At 43.6% G+C, this 20,956-nt stretch overlaps 1 protein-coding gene across 1 annotated transcript in view; it reads right to left on the bottom strand.

Moving 5' to 3' along the window:
• Positions 1–12,003: 12,003 nt before the first annotated feature.
• LOC135509769 (growth arrest-specific protein 2) overlaps positions 12,004–20,956 on the bottom strand; it is a 73,556-nt gene continuing 64,603 nt past the window's right edge. Inside the window, exon 10 of the mRNA XM_064930669.1 lies at positions 12,004–12,465. Coding sequence (XP_064786741.1) covers positions 12,256–12,465 — 210 coding nt within the window. The 3' untranslated portion in view covers positions 12,004–12,255. The remainder of the gene's footprint in view (positions 12,466–20,956) is intronic.

The raw sequence follows: 20,956 nt of genomic DNA, 5'->3' as shown, positions 1-20,956 counted from the left end.
TGTTCCTAATTTCTGAATAAAAATAACAGTTAGTGCAGAATAGTGCTTTTTTGTTGGGGGGTGGGTAGGGCGCTGAGGGAGCAATACCAGCTTGAACCACCACTGCCTATGCCACACCGATGGCTGCGCCCCCACAACACCCATGGCTGCGCCCCCGCCCAGTCGCAAAGTCCAAAGATTAGGGCCTAATGCATTTATTTCAATTACCTGATTTCCTTAAGGAAACTGTAACTCAGTACAGTTGTTGGGTGTTGCGTTTTATACACTGCTCAAAAAAATAAAGGGAACACTAAAATAAGACATCCGAGATCTGAATGAATGAAATATTCTTATTAAATACTTTTTTCTTTACATAGTTGAATGTGCTGACAACAAAATAACACAAATTATCAATGGAAATCAAATTTATCAACCCATGGAGGTCTGGATTTGGAGTCACACTCAAAATTAAAGTGGAACACCACACTACAGGCTGATCCAACTTTGATGTAATGTCCTTAAAACAAGTCAAAATGAGGCTCAGTAGTGTGTGGGGCCTCCACGTGCCTGTATGACCTCCGTACAATGCCTGGGCATGCTCCTGATGAGGTGGCGGATGGTCTCCTGAGGGATCTCCTCCCAGACCTGGACTAAAGCATCCGCCAACTCCTGGACAGTCTGTGGTGCAACGTGGCGTTGGTGGATGGAGTGAGACATGATGTCCCAGATGTGCTCAATTGGATTCAGGTCTGGGAAACGGGCAGGCCAGTCCATAGCATCAATGCCTTCCTCTTGCAGGAACTGCTGACACACTCCAGCCACATGAGGTCTAGCATTGTCTTCCATTAGGAGGAACCCAGGGCCAACCGCACCAGCATATGGTCTCACAAGGGGTCTGAGGATCTCATCTCAGTACCTAATGGCAGTCAGGCTACCTCTGGCGAGCACATGGAGGGCTGTGCGGCCACCCCACACCATGACTGACCCACCGCCAAACCGGTTGTAGTGTCTTAACACTTAGTACTTATTCATGTAATAAGAAAGACTCAGAATACAAGCAATTGAACTGGAGCTTCACATTTACTCAAACGAGTTAGTACTAGAATAACATAGAACAACACTGCGCATGACAAAGGGTGCTCCATCCTTAAAGGGGACATCAGTAATTAACAGAACATAACATTCCTTCTCTTATACAATCAGAGTTACTTTTACCAAACCACAACTGAAACATTTCACAGAACTTGTTGTAGTTATTTAGCATCTTTTAATTTGAACTTGAACAGTTAGTTTTTGTTTGTTTGTTTATAAGTCCAGTCTGTCTGGTGGACGGTGCCTTCGTTCTGGGCAGCGCCTCGGATTGTCTGGAGGCTCCTGAACATCCTCAATGTGTGTCTGGTGGACGTTGCCTTCGTTCTGGGCAGCGCCTCGGATTGTCTGGAGGCTCCTGAACATCCTCAGTGTGTGTCTGGTGGACGTTGCCTTCGTTCTGGGCAGCGCCTCGGATTGTCTGGAGGCTCCTGAACATCCCCAGTGTGTGTCTGGTGGACGGTGCCTTCGTTCTGTGCAGCGCCTCGGATTGTCTGGAGGCTCCTGAACATCCTCAGTGTGTGTCTGGTGGACGTTGCCTTCGTTCTGGACAGCGCCTCGGATTGTCTGGAGGCTCCTGAACATCCTCAGTGTGTGTCTGGTGGACGGTGCCTTCGTTCTGGGCAGAGCCTCGGATTGTCTGGAGGCTCCTGAACATCCTCAGTGTGCTTGTTCCATTATAGCTTCTGTTATAGCAGCACCTTCATCAACACGTTCCCTTCTTTCAGTCTGGGGTCTCTCTACTGCCCCAACGTCCTCTACAGTTCCCTGTGTGTCACTCTCAGGATCTCTCTGTGCCTGTTCTCTCTCGATTGTCGTGCTGTTTTCCGTGGAATGCATTTGGTTAATGTGACGCCGCCACATTATGTCTGGGCTCATTTGAACATGGTAAGTTCTGGGTCCCGTTTGTGTGTGTACGGTCCCTCTTGTCCATTTCCCTCCTCTTCTGTAGTCTCGCACCATCACTTCCTGTCCTGTTTGGAGATGGCACTCCCGGCCACCAGAGAGCATCTTGGCTTGTTTGTTCAGCACTTCATTACGCCTGTTTGGCTTCATGATGTCCAGCTGTGTGTGGAGAGGCCTCCCCAACATCAGTGCGGCTGGGCTTTCATTTGTCGTGGCATGTGGGGTGATTCGGTAGGAAGCCAGGAACTTGGCCAGTTTTGTTTGCAAAGTCCCTTTGTCTCGTTTTGCTGCACGGAGTCCTTGCTTTAGGGTTTGCACATAGCGTTCTGCCAACCCATTGGTGGCAGGGTGGTACGGAGCTGAGGTTGAGTGTTTGATTCCATTTACTGACATGAATCTTGTAAACTCGTCACTTACAAAAGCTTGCGCGTTGTCACTTACCAGCTGCAGTGGCAAACCGAAGCGTGCAAACGTTGTTCTGAGACACTCTATCGTCTGAGCTGAGGTGGAGGAGTCAGTGCAAAACACCTCTGGCCATTTGGAATGGGCATCCACTATAACCAGAAACATGTGCTTTTCAAAGGGACCAGCGTAGTCCACATGAATTCTCTGCCATGGCTCTGTGGGCCATTCCCATGGGTCGACTGGGACAGGAGCAGGCATGTGAAGGGTTTCCAAACATCCTCTACAGTTCTTCACCATATTTCTATCTGTTGATCCAGACCTGGCCACCAGAAGTGGCTCCCTGTGAGCAGCTTCATTTTGACAATTCCAACATGACCTTCATGTAGTTGCTGCAAGACTAGATGTTGGCATTTCTGGGGTATCATGACTCTCATTCCCTACATCAAACATCCTTGGTACGTTGTCATTTCGTTTCTCCGCTGGAAATACGGAGTGAGCTCCTTTCTGCCAGTAGCTGGCCATCCTGACATGGTGTAGGTGTACACTTTTGACAAGGTCACATCTTTCCTTGTCTCCTGTTTGATAACTGTGCTTGTGACTGGTAGTGCCTCGAGCTGAGTGGTATGGAACATGTCCACTGCATCCACCCTCCTTCGTCTTTCTCTTGTACACGGCAGTCTGGATAATCCATCTGCATTTGTGTGGAGGGATGATGGCTTAAACTCAATGTCATACATATGACTGGCAAGGAACAGGGCATATCACTGTAACCTGGTTGCTGTCATTGCCGAAATGCCTTTCTTTGGACTTAAAATGGAAAGCAACGGCTGGTGATCCGTAACCAGTGTGAAATGCTTGACATATAGGTATGCGTGGAATTTCTTGACGACCCACACTAGGTGACCGTGCTTCTTTGTCGATTTGTGAGTAGTTTTTCTCTGCATCATTCAATGTTTGTGAGGCAAATGCAACTGGCCTCTCTGACCCATCTTTCAGTGTGTGTGAAAGGACTGCCCCTAATCCATAAGGGGACGCATCACAAGCCAACTTCACTGGCATTTCAGGGTCGTAATGCATCAGGACCTGTTCAGATGTTATGAGCCGTTTTGCCTCCAGAAATGCATTTTCACACTGCTCTGTCCACCGCCATGTCCTATTCTTTACCAGGAGCTGATTTAGAGGCTGGAGTACTGCTGAAAGGTTTGGGAGGAATCTTCTGTAGTAATTGATCAGTCCCGTGAAAGATCTCACTTCTGTGATATTTTGTGGTCGTGGTGCCTGGTGCCTGTACCACTGCCTCGATTTTGTCCTGTGTTTTGTGCAATCCATCGCAGTCAATTTCATGTCCACAGAAGACAATCTTGTCTTTGAAGAACTCACACGTCTTTACGTTTGCCTGGAGACCAAACTCTTTCAGTCTTTTCAGGACCTCTTCCAGGTTAGCCAGGTGCTCTTTGTCGGTGCGTCCTGTTATGATCATGTCATCCAGGATACACTAGATTCCTGGGATTCCTTGCAAAATCTGGTCAATAGTTTGTTGCCAAATGGCTGGGGCCGATGCAATGCCAAAAACCAGGCGGTTATACCTGTATAGACCTTTGTGTGTGTTTATTGTCAGGAACTGTTTGGAACTCTCTTCAACCGGTAGCTGCAGTTAAGCCTGTTTCAGATCGATTTTACTGAAGTGTTTCCCACAAGGTAGTGCAGCAAAGATGTCATCCAGACGTGGTAGGAGGTATTGGTCCACATGCAACATTGAATTCACAGTTACCTTGAAGTCCCCACACATTCTAACAGACCCGTCTTTCTTCACAATGGGAACTATGGGTGTGGCCCATTCGCTTCTGTCCACTTTCATCAGGATCCCTGTATCCTGCAAGCGATCTATTTCCGCTTCCACCTTTGGTCTCAGGGAGTATGGAACAGATCTGGCTTTGCAGAATTTTGGGGTTGCGTCATCTCTCAGTACGAGTTTTGCTGTGAAGCCTTTTACTGTTCCCATCTGATCATTGAAAACTGTGTTGTATTTCTTCCGCAAGTGTTCCAGTGTTTGGTCTGTACCATTCTCTTTGGACTGGAACGTGTGGAGCATTTTCAAGTCACACCAGTTCAGCTTTATTTTTGAAAGAAATTCCCTGCCAAACAATGGGGGGCCAGTTCCAGGCGCCACATACAGCTGTAACTGCTGTGTTTGCCCCCCATAATGCACTCTGACCTGCAACGCCCCCATTGGGCTCAATCTCTCTCCTGAGTATGTCTTCAGCAACACATTTGTGTTCTTCAGCTTGATAGCCTTAAAGTGCTAATTGTAGACAGTAGAGGAAATTATAGACATTGCAGATCCTGTGTCCAGCTCCATTTTGAGGGGTTTGCCTTCGATATCTGGTGTCACACATATTATGCTACTGCTGGGAGAAGTCACTGTGTTTAACTCCATTGTACCAATTAATCGTTCATCTGAATCACTGCCACTGTTCTCTGCTAGTGCATTCACAGACCCTTTCATTTTCTCACTTTTCCTGTTGTGACTGAATTTTGCTCTGCATGCTCTTTGAATGTGCCCCCTTCTACTGCATTTGTGACAAATTTCGTCTTTGAAACGGCAGTCCTCTGCTCTGTGACCATCTCTGTCACACCCGTTGCATTTTTGGCCACTTTTTTGGCCACATGGGGGCACTGTCGGCTAGATGAAAACTTGTGCAGGGAAATTTGTGACCGGTCAGTACTTCTTTTACTTTGCAACTCAAATGCATCTTTAGTCGTGATTTCCAGAGCCACAGCAATTTCAACCGCCTTTGCAAATGTGAGCTCTGATTCTGTGAGCAAACGTTTTTGAATGTGTTCATGTTTCAGTCCACGAACAAATCTATCCCTTAATGTGTCATGTAGGTTCTCTCCAAACTGGCAATGTTCCGACAGTTTCTTCAACTCTGCTACATAACACCCTCCCCCTCATTCTGATCTCTCTTGTGGAAACGAAAACGTTCCGCGATGAGGAGTGGTTTAGGTGATGGGTGATTTTGCAATATCATATTTGAGGGCTTCAGAGGGGCAGTCAGATCTCTTAGCAAACTATGTTTTTGGGCCAATTAAACTCAACAACGCTGGTACTCTTTTGTTATCAGCAATTTAGTTTGCAATGAAGTACTGTTCCAGTCGTTCAATGTAAGTTGCCCAGTTTTCTTGCGTGTCATCAAACACATCTATTTTCTCGATGTCGTTCTCTTTACCTCCGGCTCCACGGGTCTTTGATCTGCCGCCTCATTCTCGTCATCTCTCCCCTCGTCTTCACTGCTTGCTAGCTGTTGTGCTACAGGGTCAAAATCTTCCTCTCTTCCTACGAACTCCATCTGTATTCGTGATGCACACTGCAGGTAATCATCCTCGTCGCCATTGTAGTGTCTTAACACTTAGTACTTATTTATGTAATAAGAAATACTCTGAATACAAGCAATTTAACTGGAGCTTCACATTTACTCAAACGAGTTAGTTCCAGAATAACATAGAACAACACTGCGCATGACCAAGGGTGCTCCATCCTTAAAGGGGACATCAGTAATTAACAGAACATAACACTGGTCATGCTGGAGGATGTTGCAGGCAGCAGAACGTTCTCCACGGCGTCTCCAGACTCTGTCACGTCTGTCACATGTGCTTAGTGTGAACCTGCTTTCATCTGTGAAGAGCACAGGGCGCCAGTGGCAAATTTGCCAATCTTGGTGTTCTGTGGCAAATGCCAAACGTCCTGCACAGTGTTGGGCTGTAAGCACAACCCCCACCTGTGGACGTCGGGCCCTCATACCACCCTCATGGAGTCTGTTTCTGACCGTTTGAGCAGACACATGCACATTTGTGGCCTGCTGGAGGTCATTTTGCAGGGCTCTGGCAGTGCTCCTCCTGCTCCTCCTTGCACAAAGGCGGAGGTAGCGGTCCTGCTGCTGGGTTGTTGCCCTCCAACGGCCTCCTCCACGTCTCCTGATGTACTGGCCTGTCTCCTGGTAGCGCCTCCATGCTCTGGACACTACGCTGACTGACACAGCAAACCTTCTTGCCACAGTTCACATTGATGTGCCATCCTGGATGAGCTGCACTACCTGAGCCACTTGTGTGGGTTATAGACTCCGTCTCATGCTACCACTAGAGTGAAAGCACCGCCAGCATTCAAAAGTGACCAAAACATCAGCCAGGAAGCATAGGAACTGAGAAGTGGTCTGTGGTCACCAACTGCAGAACCACTCCTTTATTGGGGGTGTCTTGCTAATTGCCTATAATTTCCACCCATTTTCTATTCCATTTGCACAACAGCATGTGAAATTTATTGTCAATCAGTGTTGCTTCCTAAGTGGACAGTTTGATTTCACAGAAGTGTGATTGACTTGGAGTTACATTGCGTTGTTTAAGTGTTCCCTTTATTTTTTGAGCAGTGTATGTTTGTTCGGTATAGTTTAATGTTCTGTTCTTGGCCCGGTTTCCCGATAAGCAATGGAACTGAGTGTTTTAATTATGCATCTTTCCTACAACAGCGTAACATGCGTTTCCCAAAACACCACGCAGAGAGAACGTTCACGATGTGTCTACTGATAGGATCGAAAGAAAAGGGAGCGCTGCTCTATGATAATCGCTCTTCATTCAAATCTTACTTTAAAATAATTATTTCCCAATACCGATGACGGATCAACTCTTAGAGATTACCACATACGGCTGCAAATAGAGGCGGTTTATTGTAATACTTGTGCATACTCAATAAAATGCACTGAATCACAGATTTGACACATTGCGCACGTTAGGCTACCTATCATTAAATATATTGAGACAAATTACAGACAGTAGACTTCATGTAACAAAATATAATTAAATTGATTGAACATGAAATGTATTTCAATAGGATTAAAATGGGCCTATAGCTTGTTTGTATAAATTGCAAAGGCATTGGAAACTTTGTATTTGTAGTCAACTTTGTTCAGATGTAATCGGTGGTGACAGACGGAAAAACCCATGTGATTCTAGGTTCATATTTACCGAAGATCTGTGAATTTAAAAAAACATGTAACAACGCATTTAGCTGTTCTCCGAGTGGTCTGATGTAGGTTATTAGATTACGAGCGTTTTCCGGTGCAACGTTAATAACAATGGCTTTGTGAAACCGCCCGGGAAATTGTACGATGCTCCTACGAAGGTTCTAACGATTAATTTATCCTTAACATACTTTTGGGAAACCGGACCCTATTCTGTTTGAATGATTCTAATCTAGTGCACTCTTCTAATGTTCCGTCCTTCTTTTAAAATAAATTCAATACATTGTATTATAAAATGGATGTGTTGTCTTGATGATTGTTTATGTATTTTGGTAGTTTGTGTGAATAAAGTGATGTTATTGAATTCTAGTAGTTCCTGCTTGGTTCATTGTTCTAATCTGTAATGTAACCCAGCAGTGATCTGTCGGTGCTACAGGCTCTACCAAAAAACCCAGCCTTTTTATTCCCTGTTGTGTACACTTTAGAACACAACCCTATGGGGTCCTGTTCAAAAGTAGTGCACAGCACTATAGGCTAGAGTGTGTAAAATAGATACACTATAGGCTAGAGTGTGTAAAATAGATACACTATAGGCTAGAGTGTGTAAAATAGATACACTATAGGCTAGAGTGTGTAAAATAGATACACTATAGGCTAGAGTGTGTAAAATAGATACACTATAGGCTAGAGTGTGTAAAATAGATACACTATAGGCTAGAGTGTGTAAAATAGATACACTATAGGCTAGAGTGTGTAAAATAGATACACTATAGGCTAGAGTGTGTAAAATAGATACACTATATAGATAGAGTGTGTAAAATAGATACACTATAGGCTAGAGTGTGTAAAATAGATACACTATAGGCTAGAGTGTGTAAAATAGATACACTATAGGCTAGAGTGTGTAAAATAGATACACTATAGGCTAGAGTGTGTAAAATAGATACACTATAGGCTAGAGTGTGTAAAATAGATACACTATAGGCTAGAGTGTGTAAAATAGATACACTATAGGCTATAAAATAGATACACTATAGGCTAGACACTATAGGCTGTGTGTGTAAAATAGATACACTATAGGCTAAGTGTGTAAAATAGATACACTATAGGCTAGAGTGTGTAAAATAGATACACTATAGGCTAGAGTGTGTAAAATAGATACACTATAGGCTAGAGTGTAAAATAGATACACTATAGGCTAGAGTGTGTAAAATAGATACACTATAGGCTAGAGTGTGTAAAATAGATACACTATAGGCTAGAGTGTGTAAAATAGATACACTATAGGCTAGAGTGTGTAAAATAGATACACTATAGGCTAGAGTGTGTAAAATAGATACACTATAGGCTAGAGTGTGTAAAATAGATACACTATAGGCTAGAGTGTGTAAAATAGATACATAGGCTATAGATACACTATAGCTAGAGTGTGTAAAATAGATACACTATAGGCTGTGTGTAAAATAGATACACTATAGGCTAGAGTGTGTAAAATAGATACACTATAGGCTAGAGTGTGTAAAATAGATACACTATAGGCTAGAGTGTGTAAAATAGATACACTATAGGCTAGAGTGTGTAAAATAGATACACTATAGGCTAGAGTGTGTAAAATAGATACACTATAGGCTAGAGTGTGTAAAATAGATACACTATAGGCTGTGTGTAAAATAGATACACTATAGGCTAGAGTGTGTAAAATAGATACACTATAGGCTAGAGTGTGTAAAATAGATACACTATAGGCTAGAGTGTGTAAAATAGATACACTATAGGCTGTGTGTGTAAAATAGATACACTATAGGCTGTGTGTAAAATAGATACAATAGGCTTGTGTAAAATAGATACACTATATGCTGTGTGTAAAATAGATACACTATAGGCTAGAGTGTGTAAAATAGATACACTATAGGCTAGAGTGTGTAAAATAGATACACTATAGGCTAGAGTGTGTAAAATAGATACACTATAGGCTAGAGTGTGTAAAATAGATACACTATAGGCTAGAGTGTGTAAAATAGATACACTATAGGCTAGAGTGTGTAAAATAGATACACTATAGGCTAGAGTGTGTAAAATAGATACACTATAGGCTAGAGTGTGTAAAATAGATACACTATAGGCTAGAGTGTGTAAAATAGATACACTATAGGCTGTGTGTAAAATAGACTATTTGTTCTGTGACCGAATAACATTGATGAAGGATAAGGACTCCAATTTCTATGCTGTTGTAAAACAGGTTACATTGTAAATGTAAATAAAAGAGGATTAGACTTGATTGGAGGATGCTCTGATGGTTGGTTGAATAAAAAGGCCTGTTAGTCTGGTTTCGCAAGGCTACTTGGAACAGGCCAGTGCCAGTCATCACATTGTAGTTGTGTATGGCAGTACTGTAACATACCAGTAGGTGTCAGTAAAGTAGCAATCAACACTAGTATTGTCCACCAGCCAGCTCTCTAGCAATTTGCCAGGGGATGAGGTTGAATGAACACAAATCTAAGTTATCGTAGACAGACCGACCGACCATACAATACATGTTATCTGGATCAGTCCTATTGCCATTCACAAGAATTCAAGTAAATATTCTACATTTGATTGTCTCTTTTAATCCTCAGAAATAATCTTCTCACAATAATGATGTTAATTAATAGCGTTCCTTAACAAATTCTCAAAAGCTTTTAACTTCAAAAACAGGAGAGACAAACTAGCCCATGAAAAAAAAGAGATCACTCATTATAGCACATTGGAGAAATTAATAGACATTACAGAGATACATAATCATAATAAACACATCCTACGTATAGCTATTCATATTAGTCAGGACTTTTAACATAATAAAGTAGCACTATTTCAAACATATTTTAAATGTTGACTTCCATTAGAATGAATGGTGGAACCCTTTGGTCTTTAAAGCAAAAAAGCTCAAGCCAGAGACAGGTCCCTGGGCATGGTAACCGGTAAGCCCGTACTGTGACCGATGGTGTGATTACATTTAAAAACATATTGTTTTAGCCATGATTATCTTCCCTTGTGTGGTGTAGCTGCATATTTAGAAAACAAGGAAAGGTGAAAGCCCATGATTGGAGGAACCGTAGGAGGAACATGATTGGTGGAACATGTCCAGATTTAGCTTGACCAGTATCCAATCATTATTCAGAATATATCCATTATTACAGAAGTCATACTATACTTTCACACTACTAAATGAATGAATGACCAAAGTCAAACAAAATACACACAAGGTAACATTAGAAAACATGCTTTTAGTACCAAATATACCAGCCTCAATCCCCGGCTAAAAATGATTGTCAAAATGATTGCATAGATAATTCTCAAAGGCTGTAAATCCAAATCAAACTGTCACATTGACGCTAGTTCGCCGTGACTGCTAGGACAGGAGATATATACCTGCTGGCCACTGTCTGTTCTGTAGCTCAGGTGGGCCGGCTGTGGCTTACATCAACTAGAAGACATGATGTACATGCAACTGGTTGGAATCTGGTTGGAATGACACTGTCAGCTGGCTTTGCCCTCTGTGTCACTGTCATTTCAATCAGTTTTGCTAGTTGGGAAAGGCAAGAGGTCATTTCCTCAGGTCCTCATGAATGTCTTTACATCTTGTTGCGGTAGTACGTGACCTTCTTTAATTCTAGTTGCGGTAGTAGGCGGCCATCTTTACTTCTTGTTGTGGTAGTAGGCGACCATCTTTACTTCTTGTTGCGGTAGCAGGCGGCCATTTGTACTTGTTGCGGTAGTAGGCGGCCAACTTTACTTCTTGTTGCGGTAGTAGGCGGCCATCTTTACTTCTTGTTGCGGTAGTAGGCGGCCATCTTTACTTCTTGTTGCGGTAGTAGGCGGCCATCTTTACTTCTTGTTGCGGTAGTAGGCGGCCATCTTTACTTCTTGTTGCGGTAGTAGGCGGCCATTTTTACTTCTTGTTGCGGTAGTAGGTGGACATCTTTACTTCTTGTTGCGGTAGTAGGCGGACATCTTTACTTCTTGTTGCGGTAGTAGGCGGACATCTTTACTTCTTGTTGCGGTAGTAGGCGGCCATCTTTACTTTTTGTTGCGGTAGTAGGTGGCCATCTTTACTTCTTGTTGCGGTAGTAGGCGGCCATCTTTACTTCTTGTTGCGGCAGTAGGTGGCCATCTTTACTTCTTGTTGCGGTAGTAGGTGGCCATCTTTACTTTTTGTTGCGGTAGTAGGTGGCCATCTTTACTTCTTGTTGCGGTAGTAGGCGGCCATCTTTACTTCTTGTTGCGGTAGTAGGCGGCCATTTGTACTTGTTGCGGTAGTAGGCGGCCAACTTTACTTCTTGTTGCGGTAGTAGGCGGCCATTTTTACTTCTTGTTGCGGTAGTAGGTGGCCATCTTTACTTCTTGTTGCGGTAGTAGGCGGCCATCTTTACTTCTTGTTGCGGTAGTAGGCGGCCATCTTTACTTCTTGTTGCGGCAGTAGGTGGCCATCTTTACTTCTTGTTGTGGTAGTTGGTGGCCATCTTTACTTCTTGTTGCGGTAGTAGGTGGCCATCTTTACTTCTTGTTGCGGTAGTAGGTGGCCATCTTTACTTTTTGTTGCGGTAGTAGGCTTTTTACTTTTGTTGCGGTAGTAGGTGGCCATCTTTACTTCTTGTTGCGGTAGTAGGTGGCCATCTTTACTTCTTGTTGCGGTAGTAGGTGGCCATCTTTACTTTTTGTTGCGGTAGTAGGTGGCCATCTTTACTTTTTGTTGCGGTAGTAGGTGGCCATCTTTACTTCTTGTTGCGGTAGTAGGCCACCACCACCATCCTCGCATTGCTCAAACTGATCCCCTTGGTTGAAGCGTCAGTTGACTTCTTGCTGCGGTAGTGTATGGCCATCTTTACTTCTTGCTGCGGTAGTGTGCGGCCACCACCAAGTAGCTGTCTGGGGTGAGATCCTTGGTGTTGGGGGACTTGGGGGACATGGGAAAGGTCTTCCCTTCCACTCTGGAGATCTGGAGCATCCGACATGGGTCGTGTTTCAGCAGGTAGCTCTCAAAGGTCTCCCAGCCTCCTCCCACACGCACCATCACATGCTTGTTGTGTAACATCTAGGACAAGAAGAAGAAGATTACTTTATTGGCCAGTCAGTGTTCACAAATGTTAAAATAAAAAAAAATCAGGGAAAATCTTTAGCTGACAACAATATTATTTCACGGTGTAGTACAAGGGTATTCAAATCCCAGCCTGGAGGTTCAGAGTACTGCTAGTGTTCTGTTCTACCTGATCATTCTTTGCACTGGCCTGATATCCCAGGACTGAACACAGACCTTGATTAGAGGGGAAGAATGAAAATCACAATGGAAATGGTCTTTGAGGTCCAGATTTAAAATTTGCCTAGTCCATCTACTACACGCCTCTAGTAACACAGCTAGTACAATGGCTTTGTTTGATTCCTTTTCACTAATAAATGACTCCAAAATTAAAAATTAGACTCCAAAACTAAACTACTGTAAACACTAGTCCTGCTGCTACTGTCTATAACGTGGTACTACTGTAAACACTAGTCCTGCTGCTACTGTCTGTAACGTGGTACTACTGTAAACACTAGTCCTGCTGCTACCTGCAACAATATTATTTCACGGTGTAGTACAAGGGTATTCAAATCCCAGCCTGGTCCTGCTGCTACCTGCTACCTGTCTGTAACTGGTGGTATCCCACTGTAAACACTAGACCTGCTGCTACCTGGAACTGTCTGTAAGGTCCAGATTTATTACTGTAAACACTACTCCTGCTGCTACCTGCACAGTCTGTAAGGTGGTATTACTGTAAACACTACTAAATGCTCCAAAATTAAAAATCTAGACTAAACTGGTACTACTGTAAACACTAGTCCTGCTGCTACTGTCTATAACGTGGTACTACTGTAAACACTAGTCCTGCTGCTACTGTCTGTAACATGGTACTACTGTAAACACTAGTCCTGCTGCTACCTGCTACTGTCTGTAAGGTGGTACTACTGTAAACACTAGTCCTGCTGCTACCTGCTACTGTCTGTAAGGTGGTATTACTGTAAACACTACTCCTGCTGCTACCTGCTACAGTCTGTAAGGTGGTATTACTGTAAACACTACTCCTGCTGCTACCTGCTACAGTCTGTAAGGTGGTACTACTGTAAACACTACTTCTGCTGCTACTGTCTGTAACGTGGTACTACTGTAAACACTTCTCCTGCTGCTACCTGCTACAGTCTGTAACGTGGTACTACTGTAAACACTACTCCTGCCTGCTACGTCTAACATGGTACTACTGTAAACACTACTCCTGCCTGCTACGTCTAACATGGTACTACTGTAAACACTACTCCTGCCTGCAACGTCTAACATGGTACTACTGTAGACTACTCCTGCTGCTATGTCTAACATGGTACTACTGTAAACACTACTCCTGCCTGCTACGTCTAACATGGTACTACTGTAAACACTAGTCCTGCTGCTACCGTCTGTAACATGGTACTACTGTAAACACTACTCCTGCTGCTACCTGCTACTGTAGACACTACTCCTGCTGCTACCGTCCGTTAACATGGTACTACTGTAAACACTACTCCTGCTGCTACCTGCTACTGTCTGTAAGGTGGTACTACTGTAAACTAGTCCTGCTGCTACCGTTTGTAACATGGTACTACTGTAAACACAACTCCTGCTGCTACCGTCCGTTAACATGGTACTACTGTAAACACTACTCCTGCTGCTACCTGCTACTGTAGACACTACTCCTGCTGCTACCGTCCGTTAACATGGTGCTACTGTAAACACTACTCCTGCTGCTACCTGCTACTGTAGACACTACTCCTGCTGCTACCGTCCGTTAACATGGTACTACTGTAAACACTAATCCTGCCTGCTACCTGTTACCGTCTAACATGGTACTCCTGTACGTTTTCCTGTGTTGGTTACCATGGCAACATCTACACCAGACAAATAAATAGCGGGACAGAGAAATAAAAAAGGCGCTATTTCCATATCCACAATGTGTTGTGATCCCATTAAACTACCTAGCTATCCTGCCGTTATCAATCCTGCTAATTTCATGATAAACAAAAAGGAGATAGCATTTACAGTAGAAGGTCTTCAGAGCCCAAGCTTTCAATCCAAGCAGTAATGAGTGCCTGCAGAAAGCCCCGCAGACAATGACAGGAAGTACCAGTTAACCCATGAAGTGCTGCTGACTGTTGACATTAAATGGCCAAATACAAACAGAACGTACTGTATATTAAATATTGCTACTGAATTCCAAGTCAACACTCAATCAAGCCTGAATGGCTAGTAGCAAGTTAGATTGTGTGGCCCATAGAATTACATATATAATTTAATAGGATATCTGTGGTATGGCCTGTCCTCTTCTATACACTATAGACAACACTCTCTTTCTGTCTCTCTCCTCCAGCAGCATAACACACATTTATAAGCCTCTTTAACAGAATCGATCAACAGGCCATTGGCAGGGACATAATGGGCTCTATGGTGCTGGGAGACAGGGGGACCCAGCTAGGCCTGTACCCAGGAGTCTGGGGGTGAACAAGTGTCCTGGTGGCCTGTTAGCAAAGCATTTTATTGGAGAAGTGCGACAGTGGAAAAAGAGAGTTTTTTTTTGGGGGTATCTGTATTTTACTTTACTATTTATATTTTTGACAACTTCAATGTTAACTTCACTACATTCCTAAATATAATAATGTACGGTGCCTTCAGAAAGTATTCAGACCCCTTGACTTTTCCCAAATGTTGTTACGTTACAGCCTTATTCTAAAATTGATTAAATACAAAAAATGTCCCCAGCAATCTACACACAATACCCCATAATGACATCACAATACCCCATAATGACATCACAATACCCCATAATGACATCACAATACCCCATAATGACATCACAATACTCCATAATGACATCACAATACCCCATAATGAAAACAAGTTGTTAGAAATTTTTGCAAAGTATTAAAAATAAAAACAGAAACACCTTATTTACATAAGTATTCAGACCCTTCGCTGTGAGACTTGAAACTGAGGTCAGGTGCATCCTGTTTCCATTGATCATCCTTGAGATGTTTCTACAACTTGATTGGAGTCCACCTGTGGTACATTGGACATGATTTGGAAAGGCACACACCTGTCTATATAAGGTCCTACAGCTAACAGTGTATGTCACAGCAAAAACGATGAGGCCGAAGGCAGGATTGTGTCGAAGGCACAGATCTGGGGAAGGGTACCAAAATATTTCTGCAGCATTGAAGGTCCCCAAGAACACAGTGGCCTCATTCTTAAATGGAAGAAGTTTGGAACCACCAAGACTCTTCCTAGAGCTGAACAATCGGGGGAGAAGGCCTTGGTCAAGGAGGTGACCAAGAACCTGATGGTCACTCAGACAGAGCTCTAGTTCCTCTGTGGAAATGGGAGAACCTTCCAGAAGGACAACAGACTCTGCAGCACTCCACCAATCAGGCACTTATGGTAGAGTGGCCAGACGGAAGCCACTCCTCAGTAAAAAGGCACATGACAGCCCATTTGGAGTTTGCCAAAAGGCACCTAAAGACTCTCAGACCATGAGAAACAAGGTTCTCTGGAAAGACCTGGAAATAACTGTGCAGCAACACTCCCCATGCAACCTGACAGAGCCTGAGAGGATCTGCAGAGAAGAATGGGAGAAACTTCACAAATACAGGTGTGCCAAGCTTGTAACGTCGTACCCAAGAAGACTCGAAGGCTGTAATCACTGCCAAAGGTGCTTCAACAAAGTACGGTGTAAATGATCTGAATACTTATGTAAATGTGATATTTCAGTTGTTTTTGTGGGGATAAATGAGCAAAAATGTCTACACCTGCTTTTGCTTTGTCATTATGGGGTATTGTGTGTAGATTGATGAGGGGAAAAACGATGTAATCCGTTTAAGATTAAGGCTGTAACGTAACAAAATGTGGAAAAAGTCAAGGGGTACTGAATACTTTCCGAATGCACTGTACTTTTTTACTCCATTCATTTCCCCTGACACCCAATAGTAGTCATTACATTTTAAATGCTTAGCAGGGCAGATTTTTAAATATTTTTAATACACACATTTATCAAGAGAACATCCCTGATCATCCATTCTGCCTCGATCTGGCAGACTCACTAAAGAAAAAAGATTTGTTTGTAAATGATGTCTGAGTGTTAGAGTGTGCCCCTGGATATACATTATTTTATTTATTTATATAATAATTGTGCTTAATATAAGTATTTTGAAATGATTTATACTTTTACTTTTGATACTTAAAGGTGTACTATGCAGAAATCACACCACCATTTCCTGGTTGCTAAAATTCTATTAGTTTGCCGAAATTTCAGTTTGTGACAAACAAGGAAGTATATTGTAGACAATCTAAACCGCTTTGAAATATATTTTGCATAAACAAAAATATTAATTGTATTTTCAACTGTTTGAAGTACAAAACCGAAAGTAAAACACACCGAAACTAAACTTAAGAATGAGACGCATAGAAATAGCACACATAGAACATACCTACCACTTCTTAGACTTTCTTTCAAATTGTGAATGACAGATCTATAACTCACATTTCTATGTGAATTTGGTGGGTCGCCCCAAAAAAAGTGACATTTTGTAGCTTTAAATATATTTGAGCAATTACATTTACCTGTGATACTTAATATAAGTAATATTCTATAATAATAATAAATATATATATATATAATATATATATATATATAATTAAAACTGAATACTTTAGACATTTACTTTAGACATTTACTCAAGTATGACAATTGGGGAGTTTTCCCACCACCATTGCTAGCTGAGAACCAGAGTGAGATGGAGGTTCACACCTTCTGTGACTGACCAGGCAGCCCATGTTGAGAGCACACAGCAACAGGCAGCCCACGTTGAGAGCACACAGCAACAGGCAGCCCACATTGAGAGCACACAGCAACAGGCAGCCCATGTTGAGAGCACACAGCAACAGGCAGCCCACGTTGAGAGCACACAGCAACAGGCAGCCCACATTGAGAGCACACAGCAACAGGCAGCCCACATTGAGAGCACACAGCAACAGGCAGCCCATGTTGAGAGCACACAGCAACAGGCAGCCCATGTTGAGAGCACACAGCAACAGGCAGCCCACGTTGAGAGCACACAGCAACAGGCAGCCCATGTTGAGAGCACACAGCAACAGGCAGCCCACATTGAGAGCACACAGCAACAGGCAGCCCACGTTGAGAGCACACAGCAACAGGCAGCCCATGTTGAGAGCACACAGCAACAGGCAGCCCATGTTGAGAGCACACAGCAACAGGCAGCCCACATTGAGAGCACACAGCAACAGGCAGCCCATGTTGAGAGCACACAGCAACAGGCAGCCCACGTTGAGAGCACACAGCAACAGGCAGCCCATGTTGAGAGCACACAGCAACAGGCAGCCCGTGTTGAGAGCACACAGCAACAGGCAGCCCATGTTGAGAGCACACAGCAACAGGCAGCCCACATTGAGAGCACACAGCAACAGGCAGCCCATGTTGAGAGCACACAGCAACAGGCAGCCCATGTTGAGAGCACACAGCAACAGGCAGCCCGTGTTGAGAGCACACAGCAACAGGCAGCCCATGTTGAGAGCACACAGCAACAGGCAGCCCATGTTGAGAGCAAACAGCACCAGGCGTTTCATTTCACCCAACATTCTAGAGTCCAAGAAGCTCATTCTTGGAATTGAACAGTCATGGACAAAGAAGAATCAAGACTCGTCTTCGTTGTGACTTGTCCTTGGTTGCTCAGCAACCCTTATGGATAGTTGAAAGAAACGTCTATCGTACAAAAGATGTCTGGGTTCCCCCTCTGAATAGTAGAACATATTTTCTTTAGGATATCTATTTGACAGCAGTGGGCACTATGGGAACAAACAGTTTATTTTAGACCCTGAACACTGGCCCATGTCCATTAAAACCAGGCTAACATACAACCTTTCTCCTATTCTGCATTTGTGATCCTCAAAGAGCTATCCATCCAGAAATTGTGATACTGTGTGCTACCAGCAGGGGTCCTTCTAGAGCGTATTGTCAGCCCTTGTTGACCTACAGTCCAGAACCTCCGTCAACAGCATTTTTAGACATGTGAATCCTGGTTGTGAATCCAAGATTCCAAGAGCATCAATGATACTTCACCAATCTGTATTTGTAAATAGACTTAATTCTTGCAAGGCAATTATTTTGTTGCAAGGTCTGTTTGAGTTATAGGGGCGGTAGGTAGCTTAGTGGTTAGAGTGTTGGGCCAGTAACTGAAAGGTTGCTGGATTGAATCCCTGAGCTGACAAGGTAAAATATCTGTCATTCTGCCCCCGAACAAGGCAGTTTAACCCAACTGTTCCTAGGCTGTTATTGTAAATCAGAATGTATTCTTAACTGACTTGTCTAGTTAAATAAAAATAAATAGAAAGTTACAGTATTTATTTACATAAGAACATTTATATTTTATGTAAATGAGGAAACAATTAAGAATAAATACAAATCATGGCGATAGCTCATTGGCAAGAATAACGGCATATACATTATCGTAGAGTATCTTTGTGTTTTAGAAAAAGGGCTATTCTAACGCGAACCCTCCTAGCCCTAACCCTTCTAACCCTAACCTAACTTCTAACCCTAACCCTTCTAACCCTAACCCTACTAACCCTAACCCTTCTAACCTAACCCTTCTAACCCTAACCCTTCTAACCCTAACCCTCCTAACAACCCTTCTAACCCTAACCCTTCTAACCCTAACCCTTCTAACCCAACCCTTCTAACCCTAACCCTTCTAACCCTAACCCTTAACCCTAACCCTCCTAACCCTAACCCCCTAACCTTTCTAACCCGAACCCTTCAACCCTAACCCTTCTAACCCTAACCCTTCTAACCCTAACCCTTCTAACCCTAACCCTTTAACCCTAACCCTCCTAACCCTAACCCTCCTAACCCGAACCCTTCTAACCCTAACACTTCTAACCCGAACCCTTCTAACCCTAACACTTCTAACCCTAACCCTTCTAACCCTAACACTTCTAACCCTAACCCTTTAACCCTAACCCTCCTAACCCTAACCTAACCCTTCTAACCCTAACCCTTCTAACCCTAACCCTCCTAACCCTAACCCTAACCTAACCCTTCTAACCCTAACCCTTTAACCCTAACCCTCCTAACCCTAACCCTTCTAACCCTTCTAACCCTAACCCTTCTAACCCTAACCCTTCTAACCCTAACCCTTCTAACCCTAACCCTCCTAACCCTAACCCTAACCTAACCCTTCTAACCCTAACCCTTTAACCCTAACCCTCCTAACCCTTCTAACCCTAGCCCTTCTAACCCTAGCCCTTCTAACCCTAGCCCTTCTAACCCTAACCCTTCTAACCCTAACCCCTTCTAACCCTAACCCCTTCTAACCCTAACCCCTTCTAACCTTACCCTTCTAACCTTACCCTTCTAACTCTAACCCTTCTAACCCTAACCCTTCTAACCCTAACCCTTCTAACCTAACCCTTCTAACCCTAACCCTTCTAACCCTAACCTAACCCTTCTAACCCTAACCCTTCTAACCCTAACCCTTCTAACCCTAACCCTTCTAACCTAACCCTTCTAACCCTAACCCTTCTAACCCTAACCCTTCTAACCCTAACCCTTCTAACCCTAACCCTTCTAACCCTAACCCTTCTAACCCTAACCCTTCTAACCCTAACCCTCCTAACCCTCCTAACCCTAACCCTCCTAACCCTCCTAACCCTAACCCTCCTAACCCTAACCCTTCTAACCCTAACCCTCCTAACCCTCCTAACCCTAACCCTCCTAACCCTAACCCTTCTAACCCTAACCCTCCTAACCCTAACCCTCCTAACCCTAACCCTTCTAACCCTAACCCTCCTAACCCTCCTAACCCTAACCCTCCTAACCCTAACCCTTCTAACCCTAACCCTTCTAACCCTAACCCTTCTAACCCTAACCCTTCTAACCCTAACCCTCCTAACCCTAACCCTCCTAACCCTAACCCTAACCCTCCTTACCCTAACCCTTCTAACCCTAACCCTCCTAATCCTAACCCTCCTAACCCAAACCCTTAACCCTTCTAACCCTAACCCTAACCCTCCTAACCCTAACCCGTCTAACCCTAACCCTTCTAACCCTAACCCTTCTAACCCTAACCCTCCTAATCCTAACCCTCCTAACCCAAACCCTTCTAACCCTAACCCTCCTAACCCTAACCTAACCCTTCTAACCCTAACCCTTCTAACCCTTCTAACCCGAACCCTTCTAACCCTAACCCTTCTAACCCTAACCCTTCTAACCCTAACCCTTCTAACCTAACCCTTCTTACCCGAACCTAACCCTTCTAACCCTAACCCTCCTAACCCTAACCCTTCTAACTCTAACCCTCCTAACCCTAACTCTCACCCTCCTAACCCTAACCCTTCTAACCCTTCTAACCCTAACCCTTCTAACCCTAACCCTTCTAACCCTAACCCTTCTAACCTAACCCTTCTTACCCGAACCTAACCCTTCTAACCCTAACCCTTCTAACCCTAACCCTTC

The sequence above is a fragment of the Oncorhynchus masou genome, chromosome 22, assembly GCF_036934945.1.
Source record: "Oncorhynchus masou masou isolate Uvic2021 chromosome 22, UVic_Omas_1.1, whole genome shotgun sequence".
In the NCBI taxonomy this organism is placed as follows: domain Eukaryota; kingdom Metazoa; phylum Chordata; class Actinopteri; order Salmoniformes; family Salmonidae; genus Oncorhynchus; species Oncorhynchus masou.
Note: the sequence above shows the minus strand (reverse complement) of the source record. Positions and strands in the feature narration are given on the sequence as shown.